The following is a 19837-nucleotide window of genomic DNA, read 5'->3' as shown; positions in this document are numbered from 1 at the left end:
TCTCAGAGAATTTTTGCTCTGGGAAGTTATATATTGTCAGAACTTGAGGTATGCTCGCGAGGCAATTCCTTTGTCGCAGAAACTATCGACAATACGTGATGTGACTTCTTTGATTCTCGCTCGCCAACCGCCAAGACTCGGAGTTTTGTGGTCCATCAGGACCAAGTCTCTTGCGCCACTCTCTATGTATTGCTGGAATTTTAATAAATGGAAAACGCTCCTATGTACCCCGGAGTAACCCTCGCATTGAGCCTTATGTAAACCCATGTGCCACCACCATAAGTGTGTTAGACGAGCCATATATAAGCCGTGCTGGCAAGTGTGTGTGTGTGTGCGTTTCAAGCTCGGCACTTCGTACTGACGACGTTGGAAACTGTGGGGCGCAGATGAGGTGCTCCAGCTAGGTGCTCACCTAGCTTAGGATCTCCACAAATCCCAGTAACTCCAGAGCGCGAGAGCGGTAGAGCCGAAAAAACCAACCCTGCAGAACCTTGAAATGTGGGCACAAAGGAGCAAAAAAAACAAGGCATTATGATGGAAAATGATCAAAACGATTTTTTTTCCAACGTCACCATTCATTATGTAGAAGCGGATGATGCTTCTGCAGACCTTTTGGGAAGCGACATCAGCCCTGTGCACACGGGAAAAAAAACTGTCAGTTGGGGTGCTCTCTGTCGTCTCTCTTCCTCCTTCGCCCCGTGTGCAGCGCCAGAAGAGGATGGTGTGCAGTCGAGGCGAAATTTGTGAGTGCAACCGAGAAGCTCTGGGACAGTTGGCTCGGGTGAGAGTGGGACAGGCAGTTATCCCACTCTCTGTGGATGTTAGAGGGGGTATTATTATCAGACCGAGTCAGCACAGCAAACGAACCTACAGCTGCCCGCACGCCCGACTTTTCGTGCTTGTATATAGTGGCTCGAAGAGGGAAACTTCATCAACACACATCAGTTCACTTCCAGACGCGCTCGGAGTTGGTTGTGTCGCTGCCGGTTGTCGCGAGTACACCTCGACAAGTCCACATTCACACCTCGCCAATCAATATCAATTTTCCATTTCCACGTCGCGACGGCGTTCACCCCGTTTCATCTACCAGCGATCCGGTGGAAAAGTGTCGCCTATGCGGTTAGTGGGAGACTTCCGAGAGAGGTTATGTACATAGAGGCGTCGAGCAATTGAAAAAGCGGGTTTAGTGTAAGTACAGTTGAACCTCGAATTACAAACTGACATTTCTGCATGCTAATTGCCTGCAATTGTAGATTAGATTGAATGTAATCCCTTCTGTAAGATATCCTAGCCCACTTAGAATCACGTTCAGGTCATCCTTGGGACAAGTCAGCGACTAATTAAGCAGCCGTTTGGGGGTCTCACTGTAGAGATAGCAGCTTGTTTCTGTGTGGCTGACAAAGTTTCACCACTACTAAGCTATAGGGGCCTATTGTATCTCGCGGTGGCCGTGCATGTGTGTCCTTGCTATATGCAATATGCTGAACATACTCACTATTCTCCTAAAGGGGATAGAGTGAGAGCACACAAGGTACATAAGACTGATTGGTGCGTTTGTATTAGGGATACATAATGTGGCACGGTTGGTTTATTTATTTTATTTTACCATTTGTGCACTCCGCAAAGGACTGAGGAAAAATAAATTTTTGGGATTGTGTGACAGAGAGTTGGGAAGGGGATTGCCATTAACGGTGGGAATATCTTTCCTTCCACACAACACAGCTTTATGAATTTTTAATATAACTAATTGCATCTCTACGGTCTGTCCTATGAATTGATGAGATCTCCCATGACCTGAAGGATATCTTGGGACTATCTCACCGTGGGGATCTTGCACATTTACCCCGCGGTCAGAGAAGTGTAACGAAAAATTGTCCTACAGGCCCCGGCTATATCTGATGGATAGAAACAAGGAAGGAAATTAATTCGCCTCGGTCTAACCTCAAAAACTCCTATATCCACAAGTATTCTCGCTTTATTTATCCCCAACTCTCTCTGTGCATCGTTTTGTGGTAAGGAGAGAGGAGAAAAAATGGTATATATATAGTGTGAGATATACAAGAGCCGATTCATAGGTTTGTTGCTGTACGTTTTTCCCACTTCTTTTGCCGGCTCGACTGTCGAGTTCTCTTCACCCTGTATTTATCCGTTCCCGGTGTTCCTCTCTTATGTTTGCGGCGCCTCTATGTATACACACACCCGAGTTAGAAGCTTGGTATCCATGAGCGACGGTGCCGTAAGGGTGTGAGGGGTCCTTTTTCTCTCAATTCCGCGTACACAACTTTTGCCGCTCGCACTTCTTCCGTTCTCTCCTGCCTGACGGGTCATCACACCGCCACGGACTTGGCAAACCAGTTCCCCAAGGGAAACACCACTATCCTTGGCATTGAACCTATATAACCCATGGGAAATTGACAGTTGAAGAGTGGAAATTTAAAGTTTTTCCCCTGCACAGAAACACCGGCTCGAGAGATGGTGGTCCTGCCAGACGCTGTCGCGCCTTCGTCCAAGGTTCTGCTGAGAGATGTGAACGAGTGCATCACTTGCCATATTTGCAAGGGATACATCATCGATGCCACGACCATCGTCGAATGCTGCCACTCGTGTAAGTAATTCCAAGAATCCTCAATTGTTGCTAGGAATTTTCCTCTCCCAAGTGCAATCACATCACCGGGCATGAGGGTTCCTCCACACTTTCGTTATCCTGCATCAGCGCTATATCTAACATTCCATGTACAAAAGGGGGTGATTGAGAAGTTGTCGGACTATTAAATTTGCCCTAAGCTATTGTTTTCACAATTAAAAGAATTATAGAAAGCGATAAAAATATTTTTAATCAAATTTTAATAATAATAAATTTGATTTAATCTTTAAATACAACATGTATAAGATTATAAGGAAGTTGGGTATATGTAACCAACTCCCTCTGCCGCCTCATCTCGCTGCATCCCCTCCGCTCCGCGCCACTCCAGTCAAATAATGCTAGCAGCGAGATTCTCGTGAGAAGGAGAAGGCCGCCATAACAGTGACATTCCCGCCATAATATCTCCAGTGAATCAATTCAAGTTGTCAAGTTTCGTATCCTTTCTTATAATTTGTCACTATTTGGCATTTGAGACTAAATCTTTTATTCACTATGAATTGGTTCACCCCTGATAAATATGTCGTGTCACACTGTTAGGTGTTAGATTGACATATTTTGCATAAAATGTGAGAAGATTTATTGACACAGTGCAAAGTGGATTTGGATGAATCTTCAAGTTTTGATGGAGCAGCATCGTTTGCACGCCTAACTATGCTGTCGTGCTGACTTGCATATCTATAGTTTATCTAAGAAGATGTTTATCTATGAAGATATGCTGAATCGCTAAAGGACTGAAGTGAATTTTTCTGAATTGACGGAAACAGAGATTTTGGTTTAAGGTCCAAATCCGATAACTTATTGCCCACACTCAATACCAGTGGCAAGAGAGCTTATGCGTGAGGGTTTCATTCCGGCATTGCTCTCCGATCGGTATGTGGCATTAATTTGATTCTATACTTTTAATGCGCCACTTTCTCTATATACATGTGTGTCAATGGGTGCGTTGGAAAAAGGGGAGGAAATCCAGCAATTCGCCCAAAATTCAAGCAAGAAAAACTAACATATCTCCGCTTATCCTCAACAGTCTGTCACAGCTGCATCGTTCCGCACCTCAGGACAAAGGAGTACTGTCCAAAGTGTGAATTGATCATCAACAAGACCAAGCCGAATATCAAGTGAGTAGAGAAATTGACAATAATTCGATAAAAAATTTTTGTACCCAACAAACCGCGCCGGAGAATTTAATCACTCAATTGGGTTTTGTGAAGGAAATTTGCTGGATGCGCCAGCAAAATGAAGATTGACAGTCTCGAGGAAATTTCATGTGAGTCGCGCGCGCGTTCGTGTGTGTGTATTTTGAAGTCCATTGTTGGGAGTAGAGATGCTAAAATATGCACTTCTATCGCGAAATGGAGAGATAGAGAGAGAGAGAGAGAAAAAAGACTGGGAATTTGGCATGATAAATGCAAATTTTAATTTCACATGCCATTCATAATTCACTATCGTCGCAGTGCCTGAATAGGGCCAACACGGAGAGCGTGTTAGAAGGGGGATTTCATTGAGGTGTTCTCTGGACAAATTTCTCAATAGGGCTGCGCGTTCCCATAGAGATGTTATCTGCTGACGCAATTAGCAGAGTGCCACGGATTACGGATGGGTTTATTAAAGGATATTTATGGGGTGAGGGAATTTAATCTGCGTAATTTCCTATTAAATTTATTAAAAACTTTCTTCTCAACAGCAGAAAAAAAACACAAGACACAATTCTTGGAATAGCGCTAGACGCTCATAATTAATATTATCATGTCTAGTGTCTCTCTTTCTCCCACTCTAAGATGCTAAATTGTTTGGCCCTAAAAGAGTGCCATTAAAGCCGGTAGAAGAATGTACTTGAAACTTTTTTATGCTCTCCCTTCGGTCCCGGTGTGAAGCATATTTCCACCTTGCACTTGGTAAATTAATAATAAAAAGTCTTTAACGATGTCTAAGAGTGCTCATTTTTGTTTTGAATGTACACACAAGGAAAGGGAGGCGCCCGACGAGCGCGCGCGGGGAGTTTCGCCTCCAAAACGGTTAATGGGTGGTGAAATTGCTTACTTGCGGAGTGATTTAATTATATCCCCGCACAGTGCCAGTGACTCTTTGCGTTTTGGACTCTCATCCGCAGCCCCTTCCCCCATCAATCCACCCACTTTAATTACCCCCCGCGAACACACGAGGGCAATGGGATGTTTTTCGATTAATCGGCCAATATCTGGGACATTGCAGCCATAGTGAAATTGGTTGACTCGGATGAATGCTCATTTGGCTATTTCAGTGCATAAGCGCGCATGGAAGGGTGAAATCAATTGTTTAAACACTGTTTCTTCGTCAGCAAACCATAAGCTCTCTATTTACGTACCCCTGATTGCTAGTGTTGTTATTATAAGATTAAACTGAAGCCCGGGAAGAAAGGCGACACTGAGAATTTCTCAGCCAGACACAATTTTCCAAACTGTGAATAAACACATTTTCGTGTGCACAACAGTGCTGAGAGGAAGATTATGTGCGACATCAAGTTTAGTTACACCAGAGAAGAAGGTTTCGTTTCAAATATCTAAATATTGATTTTAAATATGTGTGAAAAAATCAAAATTTAAATATATTGAAATATTTGATTATTTTCTCGACATATTGCAATAGTTTAAACTTTAAAGGCATGTAGAAGTTCCGATCTTTGTTCCTAATCCTACTTTAGGGCGTTAAATCCAGTTTGTGGCTAAATTTGCGACTTATTTCTTTTTTTAAAATTCTTTTTTATATGTTGAATATGTTGTAAATATTTTATTTAATCTGTTTTACAATTTTTATTGGTTTTTGAAATTTATTTTAATGATAATTGTTTCGAAAAATACAATTGGAACTTCTACATGCCTTTAAACTGCTGCCCTCTTGCGGGAATATGTGGAGAAAATAATCAAAATTATATAAAAAATTCACGAAAAATAAAAAATAAGTGATTTAATTGGTTTTTCTTTACAAAAATCAATAATAAACTGACAGATTAATTGATGATCAAGTTCTGTGGAATTGAAATGTTCTTTGTGTGAATTTTATTGATTCTCCTAATCTGAATTCAGTTATGAGTTTAGTTTTTTTGCTCGTTTCGCAATTCCTCAGCAAGCGAAACACCTTGCGAGTTTAATTATTCCCACCACTGTATCCAGTAATCTGAGGGAAATCTCATCATCTCGCTCTTGTGTTTGGCTGCACAAGACGTCAGAGCTTATGCGTTTTATGCGATAACGGACTGGGTGCTGGTTTGAAAAGCGACCAACAAGTCGCGAGCGCCAATTAGAGACTCATATAAATTACGGTGTTCATCTTATGTAATGCTAAATGGACTGGTCGTGTCTCTAACTTGGTCAAAGATGGTAGTGTTTTCTCTCGCTGCGCCAGCAATTTTGCGCGTCTCTTTGCGCTGAAATTGGCAAAGAAGCCACTTTGTCACTCTGTCCGTACTTTCACAAACATGTTGGATGTGGCGGAAAAAAACCAGGAGGGAAAACTGCAGGGAAGAAAGGGTGGATGTTTGAAGAGCAGAGAGGAAAAAAAAGAAATGCAGCACAATTGGTACAATAAATATCTCTCTCTTTCTCTTCTCGCTTCTCTGCCTTGTTCCCCGAATTCGCAAACACCCAGGCCAGATGCGACTTTCCAGGCGATTGTATACAAACTGGTGCCGGGACTGTACGAGAAGGAGCTGCAGCGGAGACGAGGCTTCTACAGCAGTCGCCCCGAGGAAGCGAAGCTGGCGACACCAGAACAGAGGGGTGAAGACATAGAACACCTCATCTTCAGGCCCACCGAGAAGATCTCCCTCTCCCTGGAGTACGCATTCATTGAGTGAGTATAAAGGCTTCCCTGTAGCCCAGAAAAAAAAATCAAGGGGCAGATATTATGGTCGGAAGTGTTGCAGAACTTCACAGAAGTGTCAAGGATTGGAAGTGGCAAAATATTTCAGATATTTAAATTGAAAAAATTTAGATTTCCATAAATTTGTGCATTTTCTGAACTATTTTGCCTAGAAAAATCAATTTTATTGCTTTTCTAGGTTATGTGAATGATTTAAAACAGTTTCTAGGTGTTCAAATAACCCTTAAAATCATCAAAATTGTGTTTAATCTGGGAATATTTCGCTTTTTCTTGGCATAATTGAACATTTGAGTTCGAAAAAACTCCAGATTACTTAGAAAACAGCTTAAAAGTCAACCATAACCTCACAAAAGTCTAAGAGAATTCTCTTTGCTGTGTTATTTTTCTGCGATTTCTGCTTTTAAATGGCAAATATCAAGTTTATTATCTAGAAAAAAATATTGAGATATTCAATATATTGACACATTTCTAGGTTTGGAAGAATTAAAATTGGATTTTTAGGTCGAATTCATAACCTCACAATTTGGTTTAAATTTTTCTAAACATTTTCCAAAGGCAAAACTAGAAAATCAAGACGGAAATTATTCCTGAATTAATCCTGGGTAATTAAGATCTGTTCTTACGTTCTGAAATCTAAGTATTTGAATAACTTAAACCTCTGGAGAGAGAAAAACCTGAATTATATTGTGATAAGTTAAAAATGCACGTAAGAAATATTTGAAGAAGTAACAAAAAGCGATTAAAAATTGCTTTTTAAGGTGTTTAGAAGTGTCTGAAGTGTTGAAGATTCTGCAGAGAAATTGCGAGAGTGTCACGAAGTTGTGTTATTATCTCCCCCTTGGAAAAATCTTTCACTCACAATTGTCTCTTTCTTAAACAGTGAGCACAAGAATCGCTCCCTGGAGCTCACGAAGCCCAAATACCTTCAGTGTCCTGCCATCTTTCCCGTTTCACTCCTCGGCAAATTCGTGATGATGAAATTCGGCATCGATTCAGCGCAATTCAATGTGAGTTTTTTTTTTCATTCAGAGCCTTTTTGTTGCCTGTCACAAGCAAGAGGATTCAATTATTGATTGGTGATTTATGTTGGGCAATATTTCTAGGTGGATATCATGTACAAGGTCAAGACAATTGTGCTGCCAGAGTACTACACACTGATGGACGTGGCGTACATCTACACGTGGAAGAGGGTGAGTTGGGTGACTTTCATCATATTTCAATTTAAAATCCTCCCCCAGCCAGCCCCAGCGTGTGCATTGTGCGCTGCTCCAGAGTCCCAGCGCGTATTTAATTAAGAATTTCCAGGAGAGATAATCTAATACTTTTTGCTCGTGTTCCGTCAAAGGGTTGAGGGATTTTTTGCGCAGCACTGCAAAGGGTGGTGGCGCTTTTAGAATAGACAGTGAAAATTCCCCATTCATCAAAGGGAATTGCAAAGTATCGATTCAATCGCAAATTAATCTAAAGGACACGAAAGTCTCCTCTGGAGGGGCTGAAAATGAAATTCAATACTGAACAAATATTTTCTCTCTGCGAAAAAGTATAATTTCTTCATGTTTTTCTTCACTTTGCTTTTGGAAGATTCATGGAGAGGAAGAGAATTTTTGATTTTCCTCATATTTTTGTTGCATTAAAACATCAAAAAGCAACTGAGAAGCTTTAGAGATGGCCAAATTAAATTGAAAATTGCCATGATTATCCTGCTCAATTTCACTTCTTGACGCCAAATAATCCAAATTGTACTTTGACATCTCCATCCAAATCCACCCAGACTGAGTACAAACATCTTCACTAGTGCGCTCCCTTTGTATGCCCACAAAACGTTTCTATAGAAACGATGGAAAGTTGAACTGGAGACTTTGAGATATTACTTTAAGCTCTCTTCTCACGGCAAAAACTCAAAACTTCCCTGTTCAACGTGTGTATTTTCCTAAACTAAAGTGAAATTGTGGCATTGCAATTCCATCTGTTGACTTTATTGATTTTTTTTTAGTTCACATCAAGGGCGCAATGTTTAGTAATCCATCTGCATTGTGCAGCATTTGACCTATTTTGCATGTGTTTTTAGAGTGTGTGCATTTGATGTAATTTTGATTCATTGTCCCCCTTTCGACAGGAGGCCCCGATGCGGTTCTTCTTCCGCGTGCGCACGAAGGAGACGAAGAGCGAGGAGCTGCCCGAGGTGCCCCTCCGCCGATCGCCCAGCATCAACAGCCGCCAGGCGCAGGTGGCGACAGATGACGCGACCCCGGAGGTCAAGGAGGAGAGTGCGAAGGACACGCCGAAGCCGAGCGCCCCGGCCAAGAAGGATATCAGTGACAAGTGCATAAAAGTGGAGAAGAGCGCGGTGAAAGTGGGGAAGAGTGGTAAGAAGAACTACGAGGAGTGCGTGAAGAGTGAGAAGAGTGAGAAGAGAGACAAGGAGGGCGTGAAAGTGAAGAAGGAAAAAGTGTCTCAAGAGAGTGGCAAGAAGTGTGAGAACATCAAATTGAAAATTGGCCTGTCCAAGGACAATTCCAAGATGATGGTGATTAAGGACATCTCCCCAAATCCGTCAGAGAAGAAGAGCAAGGCGACTGAGACACCCTCGAAGAGTCCCAAGGAGAGAGTGCCTCAGGTTGTGGTGAAGATTGAAAAGTGTGCTGAGCCGAAGACTGTGGTGATTCCCACGCAAAAGGAGATGCAGAAGAGTGTCAAGCAAGAGCCAAAGAGTCCTACGGAGGTGAGTAATCACACGCCAACAGCAAATAGCACTCCGAGAACTCCTGTGAAGCTCGAGGCGAGGGAGAAGACGCCCAGTCCCACTTCCAGTCCAGCTCCGTCCACGGCGAAGGAGGTTGATGTGGAACAGCAGATGGATCTCGAGGAGATTACCAAGTCTCAGTTCCTCAACTCCTTCGAGCTGACGGCCAAGAAGGTGGACGTGAGCAAGAGCCAGACCAATCCCAAGACTGATAGTGCATCGAAGAGGAAGAGTAAGGAGCCGGTGAAGAAAAATCGCCTTCCGGAGTTGCCAAATTTGCTGGCTGACAATCCCAATGTGTCAGTGGATGTGGAGGAGAAGAAGAAGCCCCCGGTGACTAATGGATTTGTCGTGCCCAAGGCGGAGCCGCCCAGCAAGAGGCCTAAGAAGGATGAGGTCACCGTGCCGCGCAGGAAGTACACGAATTTCGTGAAAATCGCCCCCAAACAGAGCTCAAGCACTGTTTCATCGCTGATGAACAGCGCTGCCTTCATCGGCGGCTCGGGCACATCGAAATTGTCAATGAGATCCTCATCGACACCCTCCAGAATCGCCCCGCCGCGTCGTCAGTCTGTCGCCACGGACAATCCGTCGCGCATTCTGCAGGACACCTTCTCGATGCTGCAGAAGAACAGCACGGAGATAAAGAAGATCGACGCGGCGAAGGAGGGAAAGGTGTACGGGCCACAGATGAGACCACCTCCGACGCCAGGACTGCCGATGCCGCGCACCCCCAATCACGTGCCCGAGTATTGGAACTTCTCGATGCGGAACGGCTCGCCCAAGACGTACATGTCGCCCTACAGCCTGTCATCGCCACTGTACACCCCCAATTACTCACCCAACTCACCCCAGTACGCGCCCACCTACAACATCCCCATCACCCAGTCGCAGTTCAAGTACACGGGCCTCCCCACGAACAGCACGGCCGGACTGCCGCGGGCGCTGGGCAAGGGCGCCGAGGAGAAGAAGGAGAAGCGGGAGGACAGGGAGCATAAGCGCGCAAAATCAGCATCACCCACCGCAGAAGCTGGGGAGCCGCCGGAGAAGCAGAGAAAGGTAAGATCAATCATAAGAAAAAAAAACTACCAGACTTCCGGGAAATCGTCTGAATTGCAAAGAAAGCAATTCAATTTCTCTCATCCATACACATTTTTTTACCCTGCGAAAATGTCCCCAAAACGAACCCCTCCAATTCATTCGTCGCATTCGAACCATTCGACTGTATGATAAGAACCGACTTTGGATGATTTATTACCAGCGATGCTTAAAATATTTCAAATATACTGTCGGTTCGTTAGGCTTCAGCATTTTTTTTGTCCTAAACACTGAGAGCTTTAGTGTGAAGTGAAATGAATTTTTGGTGATTTATCAGAGCTGCCAAAATACGTGCTGAAAGCTTTGAGAATCACCCCCCTCATTATTTTCTTCCCCGAATTCCATTTTAATTAGAAGCGAGTAAAATGAGGGATAAGACATTTTAATGATATCGATTAATTACCCAGAAATTCAATGTAAAATATTCTTTTTTCTCCATCACAAGATGTATTTTTGCACTTGTGATTGACTTTATTAATGGTCATGATTACATTTTTATTTGTTATTATGAGAAATCTCTCAAATGCAGACAATTTCATTGAATTTTTGCTTAGGGGGTGAGATTGTTGGATATGAATGTGTTTTGTACTCGACAGGTGCAATCACTGCTGAACTCCTGCAACATCACCTTTCCCTCGTCACTCTCGATAACACTCACGAATGAGCAGAACGATGCAGAGGCTAACAAAAGCAGCAAGACTACAAAGCTGAAGAAGCCTGTCAATAACTACATTGAGATTCTGAAGTTGCCAAGCGACGGAGCCACAACTGTGACCCCAATTCCCCCCGCCGAGGACACCCGCAATGGCAAAGTGTCGCCCAAAGAGAAGCCGAAGGATTTGCTCACGAAGGTCAGTGAACTGGCGACCAAGGCCACGGAGACGAGCAAGAAGGGTGACAAGGAGACGGAAGCCACCAAGAAGCAACTGCCCAAGCTCAATCCCATCGACAAGGCGTCGCCGAGTCTGCCGACAAGCGAAGGTGGAGCTGAATCCTTCCAGCAGACCTACCTCATGTCCCTCCTCAATCAGTCCGACTACAAGAACAAGATGCAGAACAAGCTGTACGATCTCAAGACCAACAAAATCATCCCGCTTGACGGAGTCACGTCGACATCGCCCGAGAGCCGGCCTAGTCCTCCGCCGCCGCCCAAGTCCAAGAGCGAGCCGAGCTCGCTGGTGAAGGAGAGCCAGAAGGAGGAGGTGAAGCCCTCCAGGTCAGCATCAGCCCTGGATCTCTCCTCGGTCACGTCCAGTGCGGACGCGCCCGAGGCGAAGGACAAGAAGTCGAAGGAGGCCAGAAAGTCCCCGCAAGTCGCTCTGATGCCACTGTCGCACATTCCGCCCTCGCCGGACCTCCTGATGGCCGGTCTGACGCCAGCCTTTCCCGGCCCCCTGAACTATCCGGCCTTCTGGATGGAGCAGTATCAGCGCATGAAGAAGGCCGGATCCGAAGCGCTCGAGCTCTACTTCCAGAACATGCAGAAGAGCGTGGGCAAGTCCAAGGGCGCCTCGGAATCCAAAACCCCACCCCCTTCGACGCCCACCACTATCTCCTCCACCGTGAAAGACGCTGACAAATGAGCCACATCTTCTAGTTCCGAGTCGTTGGACGCAAAATCCCAACTTTCCTATTTATTCTACTGTTCTGTGAACTTTGCGCGATAATTTCTGTACATATATTTTATACGACTGTCAGTGTGCTTAAGAGATGAAAGAAATAGAAGAAATGCCAATCCCGGAAAATGTAATCGAAGAAACAGAGAGCAATCATGGGAAGTGTTTATGTGTATAAATATATTTTCTACCGAAATAAACTATATTCTAATGGATTTCGTGTGTTTTAATTAAAAACCCGTTGAAGAGAGAAATGAAATTCGCATCGTGAGACTTTTGTAAGTATCTAAACTACTTATATGTTTCAATAAATTTAATCTAGATTGTTCTGTGGTTTTATATACCAAATGCAACCCTCTTTATATAAACGTCTTTTTGCCTCAACTTTGGCTTAACTTAAAACCAAGGGGAAAATCACTCGCGATTTGGAACGAATAAGTTTGTGATTAATTAAACATTTCTTGATTTTTCGAGATTCTTATGTTAATTTTTAGTTATATTATTTATTTTGGCAAAAAAGAGAAAAAGTCAGAAATTTGCCACAAACTGAATTTGAACTCCTCAAAAATCAGTTTTGCCTTTGAGAAATAGAATCGGAACTTCTTCATGTCTTTGAAAATTGATCAGCTTGAAAAGCTTCACTCTCGTGGTCAAATGTCCTTCTCTCCTGGCCAGGATCACTTCAGGAAGTCGTAAAGTGTGAAAAAGCGTGAGAAAAGAGAGAAAATCATGCGAGAAATGCGATATTATAAGCGTTCCCCACGCCAACTTTGTTGCCCTCTGGTGGCGATATGTGGAAAAAATAATCAAGCATTGAAAATTTGAATGAAACATCCAGAAAATATCATTTTATGATAAATTTTATGCAAATTTTCATTATACAAAGTAATAATCAGTAATTAAATATTCCTCGAGAATCCCCTTGTAATCCGCCCCTTGTATCGCAACTAACACAGAGGATTTTCACACAATCACCACAAACTTGTGAATAAAAAACAACTTTATCAGACGTCGCATCGCGGAAAGGCGCGGTATTCAGAAGTCCCAAAGTGGACAGTCATGAGCGAAGTGTAATTTATGAGACTAATTTCCGCGCTCTCGGAGGAAAATGTTCACTGGGAAAGCGCGAGTCGCTGTGCATCGACGTGGGTTCAATTTTGGTGGATAGGAAAGGCGCGCAAATTGATAAGAAAGTACTGTCATTATGTGCAAAAAGTACATAAAAACAACTTATACATTGAGTTTCTCCAGCCAGACTCTTTCGCTGCGTACATAATTTGTTCACCCTTCGTGTATAATTTATGTACAAAATCAGCTCTCGTCGTTTTATGTAATATACCGAAGAGTCTTATGTGCTTGCGGCCGGTGTATGAGAGACATTCTCCCCTTAGGATATTGAAAATATTCCTCTTTGCTTCTTGTCGAGTTATTTTCTCCGCTTTTTTTTTCTTCCGTTTTGCCGCTTGTCCTTTTTACCCCTCGATGAGAGTGAGATGGAAAAAAGGCTCAGCTTTAAAATGTCACATTTTGCAATTTACAGTTGGATTTCTGTCATACACATTTGGTCCGTTTTCTTTTTCCCTCGCAAAAATATAATGTTACACACACTTTTTTTTGGCGCGAATCGCACGAATGACAGAGAATGAAGGATTTCCCAAGAGAAATTCCGCGTACAGCATAGGCAAATATGTAGTTCAAGTGTTTGAGAGCAAACAGAAATTTCCATTTGCAGCAATTTCATTCCTTTATGCCTCTCTTGCTTATAACACTGCTCAATTCGTGAGTGAAACATTATCGCTTTCCAATACAATCCTGCAGTGACAAAGCGACTCGTTTCCTCTCTCATTCCTTCACTCTGTGCCACAGGGTGTGTGGAAAGCCGATGGCGAGCCATGTGAGTTGGCAATTGGAATTCCGCATTGGAAAGAGAGTCTCATGTGTGTGCCAACGGATCACCCTTTTCCACCAAATCTCATTACAATGCGAACCTCGAATGTCTTTGGCGCTTCCCAGCTCGCGCTGAACCCTTGGCTCTGTGTGCGTCTCGTTCCATCTCCTCGCCTTTCGAGGTGGAAAACGGCAGCGAGACTTATTTGATTACCATCTTTCTTAGCATTTGTGCACAGAGTTGATGAAAAAAAGATTCTTCAATTTCACGTTTTGCCCTCTCTTTCGCGCCTCCTCTTTCTTTGCCTCAGCCCAGCGTGAAAGGCTCACAATAGGTTTTTCTCAAGAGAAACGCGCCACGAGTGCCTTGAAAGAATGGATATGATTCGCTGATCAGAGCGAGAGACTTCGCAGTGTGCTCGAGATCAGGTTTATTTTTTCACTTCGCTGTTTGTACATCAATTTTGGAAGAGAATTATGTCTTCTGTCCTCTTTAAATGGCACTCAAAGAAATCGATTGCTGTAATTTCCGTTTTATCATTGGACATAAAATATTTTTAAGAGTCAATAAATACCGAAATAATCTCATAAATCAGCGAAATATAAAGATCTTCTACAGTAAAAATCCGTAATTAGAAGCTGGGATTTAAATCACAGCTACTAATCTGTTATTAATCTATAAACTTAAGGTCACTAAATTCAAAAATCAAGTATGAGAGGTTTAAGAAATATAATTCTAGAAAGTTTATGTCTAAAAAAATAGAAGAAAAGACCAAAGAAAGGGTCGTTGTAACTTTATTTGGCCTCACATTTTAAATAAACTGTCAAGAATATGAATTCGTGACGTTTCTGAACCGTTTCAAACGTTGACGTTTGAAGGCAATTCATATATTTTGTCACGTGAAGAGAAGAAGAGCCGGAAAATCACATGAAAAGCGAGGAAATAGACTGAAATGATGTCTTTAGGTTGATTTTCAAGGATTTATTGGATTTCTTCGGTCTTTTGTACAAATTTCAATGCACCAAATTGAGTTTATGACATTTGCCAGAGAAATTTATTGACTTCAGAAACTGATTGAATGTTTGACAGCTGTAATTTGTATTAAAGAAACTCTGAACTTCGCCTTTTATCGTCATTTCGTTCGTATTTCATTCATACTTTGCATTAACACCGCCTTTTGACCGCCAATATAAGCCATGAAACTTTGAATTTACAATCAGAATTCATAACTTTTACGAACTGAAATACGAAAGTTGCAAAGTTGCAACGACGTGTCCGTTAAATTTCAGGAAAAACTGATATTTTCCCTACACCGATGAAGTGTTAATGCACGTGTAAAATCTCTCAGTGATAGAGAACTTCTCCCTAAAATATGCACAAAGTATGAACGAGTTCTGGGCCCATAATAGTCGTGTTGGAAGTGAAGAGAAAGAGCGAGAATGGAAGAGATTATAGGTATTTGCGCAGGAAATATTCTATGTTAATCCAATTTCCGCTTTGTTTTTGTGGACAAGCTCAAAATCAGCCACTTTAGCCGGCGCACATTAGTTACTGGCCACTCAGCATGCCATGTTCTTGTTCAACACACCAGCGCAAGAGGCAATCTTTCAAGTGTATCTGGCGGGAATTTTACAAATCTCTCATGCAGCATCGTTAGTTTCGAGGCTTTCGCGGTAATTTATTGGTAGAAAGTCGTCGTCGTTGTGATATTATTTGCTGATGTTTGCAAAATATACACACACCAAGTGTGACTCTCGGCACAGGAGTGATTTTTAATTAAAAACGCCAAGTCGCAATTTTCTCGCAATTTCACCGCAGCTGAGAATAAATCTCAACTCCGGAAATTATTCTAGAGACCACAAGAAGAACTTCTGTATGTGCCCAGGTGAAATGAATTATGTCCTCTGGCTTTGTGTGACATCAGAAGCGTAAGCAATTAAGCTATAAAATTACCCGCGTGCATCTGGGCGCTGCAGTTGTGTTTGTAAAACCATTAAAATTGCACAGATGGAAGTTTCTTGCTTGAAACAAATTACAATTATTGTTGCAAGCACATGAAAACACATTTGAAGATAAGAACATTCCGTGCATTTGGAGGTCAAAAATGGCGTTCAAATGATATATATACATTTTCTTTTTATGTTCCACCTCAAACATCACACTCACAATTCTTCAGCACGCAACGTCAGTGCTGTCGAAATAGAGTTATTCATTCATAATTTTTCCCCTGGAATGCAGAAAAAACCGTAAATTTTCGTTACCGCAGAAGATTGAAATATTGTAGTTTCCTTTTGGCAGCGACAAGGTGGAGATATTATGGTCAGAAGTGGTGGAAGTGCTAAAATATTTGTAATATTAGGCATTTAAAAGCTACCTTTGAAATGAAATTAACGCAATTTTTTGAGAATTTTCACTGTAAAAATTCTCATTGTTTTTTTTTAGGTTATGTAACCAACATTAAGCAAAATTTAGTGATTAAATTAACACCGAGAAACGCCAATTTATGCACCTTAATTAGAATAATTCGTATTCCTTAGTAAAGTTGAGCGTTTGTAATCAAATATTAAACTGTGATAATTACGTTAAGATCGATCATAACCTCTAAAATATTGTTTCCGAATCTAATCAAGGTATTTTTTTTAGGTTATGGTCAACTATGTATCCAAAAGAGGGATTAGAAATTGAATCACATCAAAATATTCGCTCTGCAAGGTTTTTTCAAAGCAATACAAGCAAAAATTTAGGCTTTTTATAACAATTACAACCTAAATTTGAGGTTATGATACTTTAAGCGGTTGGAAAATAAGGAAAACGCATGTTTTAAGCTCTCTGTCGAAGTTCTGGAAGTGTCTGTGATTCTCCACAGAAATAGTGGGAGTGTTAGGAAGTGATGTACACTGTTTTTCCTCATTATCTCCCCCTTGGACAGAGAGAAAGTCACGAACTTTTGTATGTGAGAAATTCTGTGTAAGGAAAGGAATAAAGTCGATGAAATTCAATTAAAACTTTCAATTAATAAATGGCCACTCGAGGAGTGAACGACAAGTCATATTTTTTCGTTAACGTCGCACAGTTGGCGGGAAGTTAAGGGGCGAAGAACTGTGGCTTCCAATGTCGTGACGAATTGCATTACACGCGGATTGAATTTGAGGGATTAAGGAGATAATCACACTAAGTGATTAAACGTGTTTAAAGAGACATCAGAGGATCTGTGGCAATTGTGTTCCTTCACCGAGTTTTGAAGGTTCAGATTGTTATCCTTCAATTTCCGACTGGCAACAGATTTTCTAAAAAGGATTTTGATATTAAACCAATTAATTTTGTAGCAGATCAAAATGTGAAAAATTGCATTAGAAAGCTATAATAACAGCGTCGACAAATTCAATTTGCAGCCTTTCATTTGCAGGAAGTTCTTGTTAATTTCGCTGCTAATTCATTTATGGCATTGGCCGGATAACAACACAGTTTGTGGGGCTTTTCCAGGTGAAAACTGTGTGTTCCCCCTCCGCGTCACGGAGGGACTTTAACCATTTTAATGGGTTATTGATCGCTATACATACAGAATAGCGTTCAATTCCAAACCCTCTTTTGCTCTCCTGCGAGAGTCCTTTCATTATATGGACAATTAAGTTATGCCCAAGAAGGAAACGCTCGGTGATACCGACTGAAATTGACATTGAGGGCTTCGCGCAGACCCTCTGAATTGGCAATTAGGGGTTGGCGGAAGGGGAGGGTGCAATGAGAACAACAAAAGCCACAATTTCTCTACGGCAATTTGAAGAAATTCGCTCTCAGCGGTAAAAAAAATGCCCGTTGACGATTGATTTTGTCTTACAATTCTGCTCCTCGTGAGATTATGAATATTTTATCTTGCAAGCGGGCTTAAGAGGACTTCGATGACGAGTGTGTGCTCGTCAGGAGATAAAGATTGAGAGATAAAGACCAAAGAGATATCATGCAAAATGCACTGGCAATAAATCTACTTTTCGATTGAAGGCGCAGAAAAAGGAGGAGAAAAAAATGGCAAGATAAAAAGAGAACATTTAATGTATTCACATTTCAATTCTGTTTTGATATCCTCCTTTTTCCCCCGCGATTGCGCCTCTTCCATCTTTTTTCTCCTTTCATTATTCATCCACAGCCATAATTCAGCGAACAGCAGCGAAGGTGTTTTATTTATGCTACTAAAAATGTGGTGTACAAGAAGAGAACGATGTTTGACTGTGAGATGGCATGAAACTAAAGATATATTTGATAGAAGTTTTGCTGCAAGAGAGCGAGAGAAAATCCCCACACAATAATGAAATAATTTGACGCTAATGAGTGTGTAAATTATTGGATTGTTTCACGTGTAGAATGTTTAATTTAATTTTACAAAATTACACAGCGGCAAAGATGAATTAAATATGATGTTGAAATGATAATTTTTGCATAATGCTGAAACAAGGGCATTTATTTCACCTCGATAATCTCAAATTGCTCCATCTTCCCAACCCCTTCGACACATAAATTCTCATCTCATCCACCCACGCATTTTGTCTCGGAATCACGTGTCAACACTTTTCGAAGCGGGGGTGGAAATCCCCCACGCACACACACACGAGACTTTAAGCATTCCCATGGGATTGGCAGGAAATCCCATTAAATCCCACACAACATAGGAGAATTCTTCCCATTTCAATCCTTTTATTTCCTCTCTTTTTCCCCACTTTTCACGTGAAAATTGACATCGACGAATGAAGCCTATTTCACACTCGTTTTATGACCTTTTCCCATTTTCTCTTGCATCAAATATTCAAGTGTGTCATTCTGAGAGACGTAAAGTAAAGCCCAAAAACATGTAAAAGTCGATAAACTATTAGAAAGGAAGAGAAAAAAAACTTTTCCAGTAGAGAATTTTAAAGAGACATTTTTTGGGGTGAAATCAAGAAATTCAGTCTCAATTCACAAGGGTTGTGTTCGCTCCAAAAGAACATTCATAACAGGGTTGTTTCTAAAGTAAAACAGAGAATTGATTTTATATCATTACTGTGAATTTATTCTTCACAGCGAGAAATCTTGGCGTGTTCAAGAATAAAACTATGGTTTTTAGCCAATAAATGTTTTTCTTCATTTTCTTATTTCTTGTTGAAAACTCGAGAATCAATAGTAAATTTAAGAATTGATTACAAAACTTGAAGATTAATACATCAATTGGGTTAAACTAAGAATATGTTCAGTTGATTGATTGAGTTTAACAGCCGGTATTCAATGTGAAAACGGTAAAACTCCTTTTCTTCTTCTTTAATACGTTTCGGGATGTTTATTTTCCCTTCCTCAGGTATGGATTAGTGACGGAATTCAGCTGGTCATTAACTCTGGCCACACTTTAAACGTTAATTTTAGGGAAAATATGGTTGTTTTAATAATTTGCTGTCTAGATTCTAACATTAAAGAGTAAAATCAAGAACATTTTAAGTTGATTTCAGGAAAAATAGGTATTTTACGGATAATTTGAGTAATTATGGTTTAGAAAAGATCAGAGGATTGATTCTTGAACTCACTTACTTACTGAAGTTGTTCTAACTTCCTTTTAAAGGCCAGGACTTTAAGGACATCGTCCACTACGTTCATCCACCTTGTCCGGGAACGGCATTTCCTCTTCGCTCGTCAAGCAGGCGGTGCAGGTGTCTGAGCCATCCTAATCTTCTCACCCGATTTTACAACCCTGAAATTAAATCGTGTGATGGAAGAGCAAAACTGATCCATTCAGATAAAATCAACCCTTGTCGCTCTTCTCTGTGGAAGTGTAAATTGAAACAAATCCTCCATTAGTTGAGGCTTATCAAATTTAATGTTCCGTCATGTAAATTTGCAACACTTGTGCACTTTCACGTTTATTGTGCAATTGTGTTGTGTTTTTTGAAACAAAGAAGCATTTTGAACGTGCCAAAGACTCATTTTACCGCCGGCTGAGACGCTCTTCAGTGCATAATTGAGCCCATTTGGCTGCA

General features: G+C 41.5%; 1 protein-coding gene across 2 annotated transcripts; it reads left to right on the top strand.

Moving 5' to 3' along the window:
• Window positions 1–949: 949 nt before the first annotated feature.
• Window positions 950–12165, top strand: LOC132260330 (polycomb group protein Psc). Of its 2 annotated transcripts, XM_059758372.1 has the most exons (8): window positions 950–1188; window positions 2456–2605; window positions 3669–3759; window positions 6266–6469; window positions 7380–7506; window positions 7603–7689; window positions 8616–10301; window positions 10937–12165. In XM_059758372.1, exons 2-8 carry the CDS (start codon window positions 2473–2475, stop codon window positions 11921–11923), a joined length of 3315 nt encoding a protein of 1104 aa, XP_059614355.1. In that variant the 5' UTR covers window positions 950–1188; window positions 2456–2472; the 3' UTR covers window positions 11924–12165. The 2 variants fall into 2 exon arrangements, with proteins under 2 accessions (XP_059614355.1, XP_059614357.1); XM_059758374.1 differs by lacking the exon at window positions 950–1188 and having other exon boundaries at window positions 2447–2605.
• Window positions 12166–19837: the final 7672 nt, after the last annotated feature.

The sequence above is a fragment of the Phlebotomus argentipes genome, unplaced genomic scaffold, assembly GCF_947086385.1.
Source record: "Phlebotomus argentipes unplaced genomic scaffold, Phlebotomus argentipes genome assembly scaffold_18, whole genome shotgun sequence".
NCBI classification, from domain to species: domain Eukaryota; kingdom Metazoa; phylum Arthropoda; class Insecta; order Diptera; family Psychodidae; genus Phlebotomus; species Phlebotomus argentipes.
This window is presented reverse-complemented; position numbering and strand designations above follow the sequence as displayed.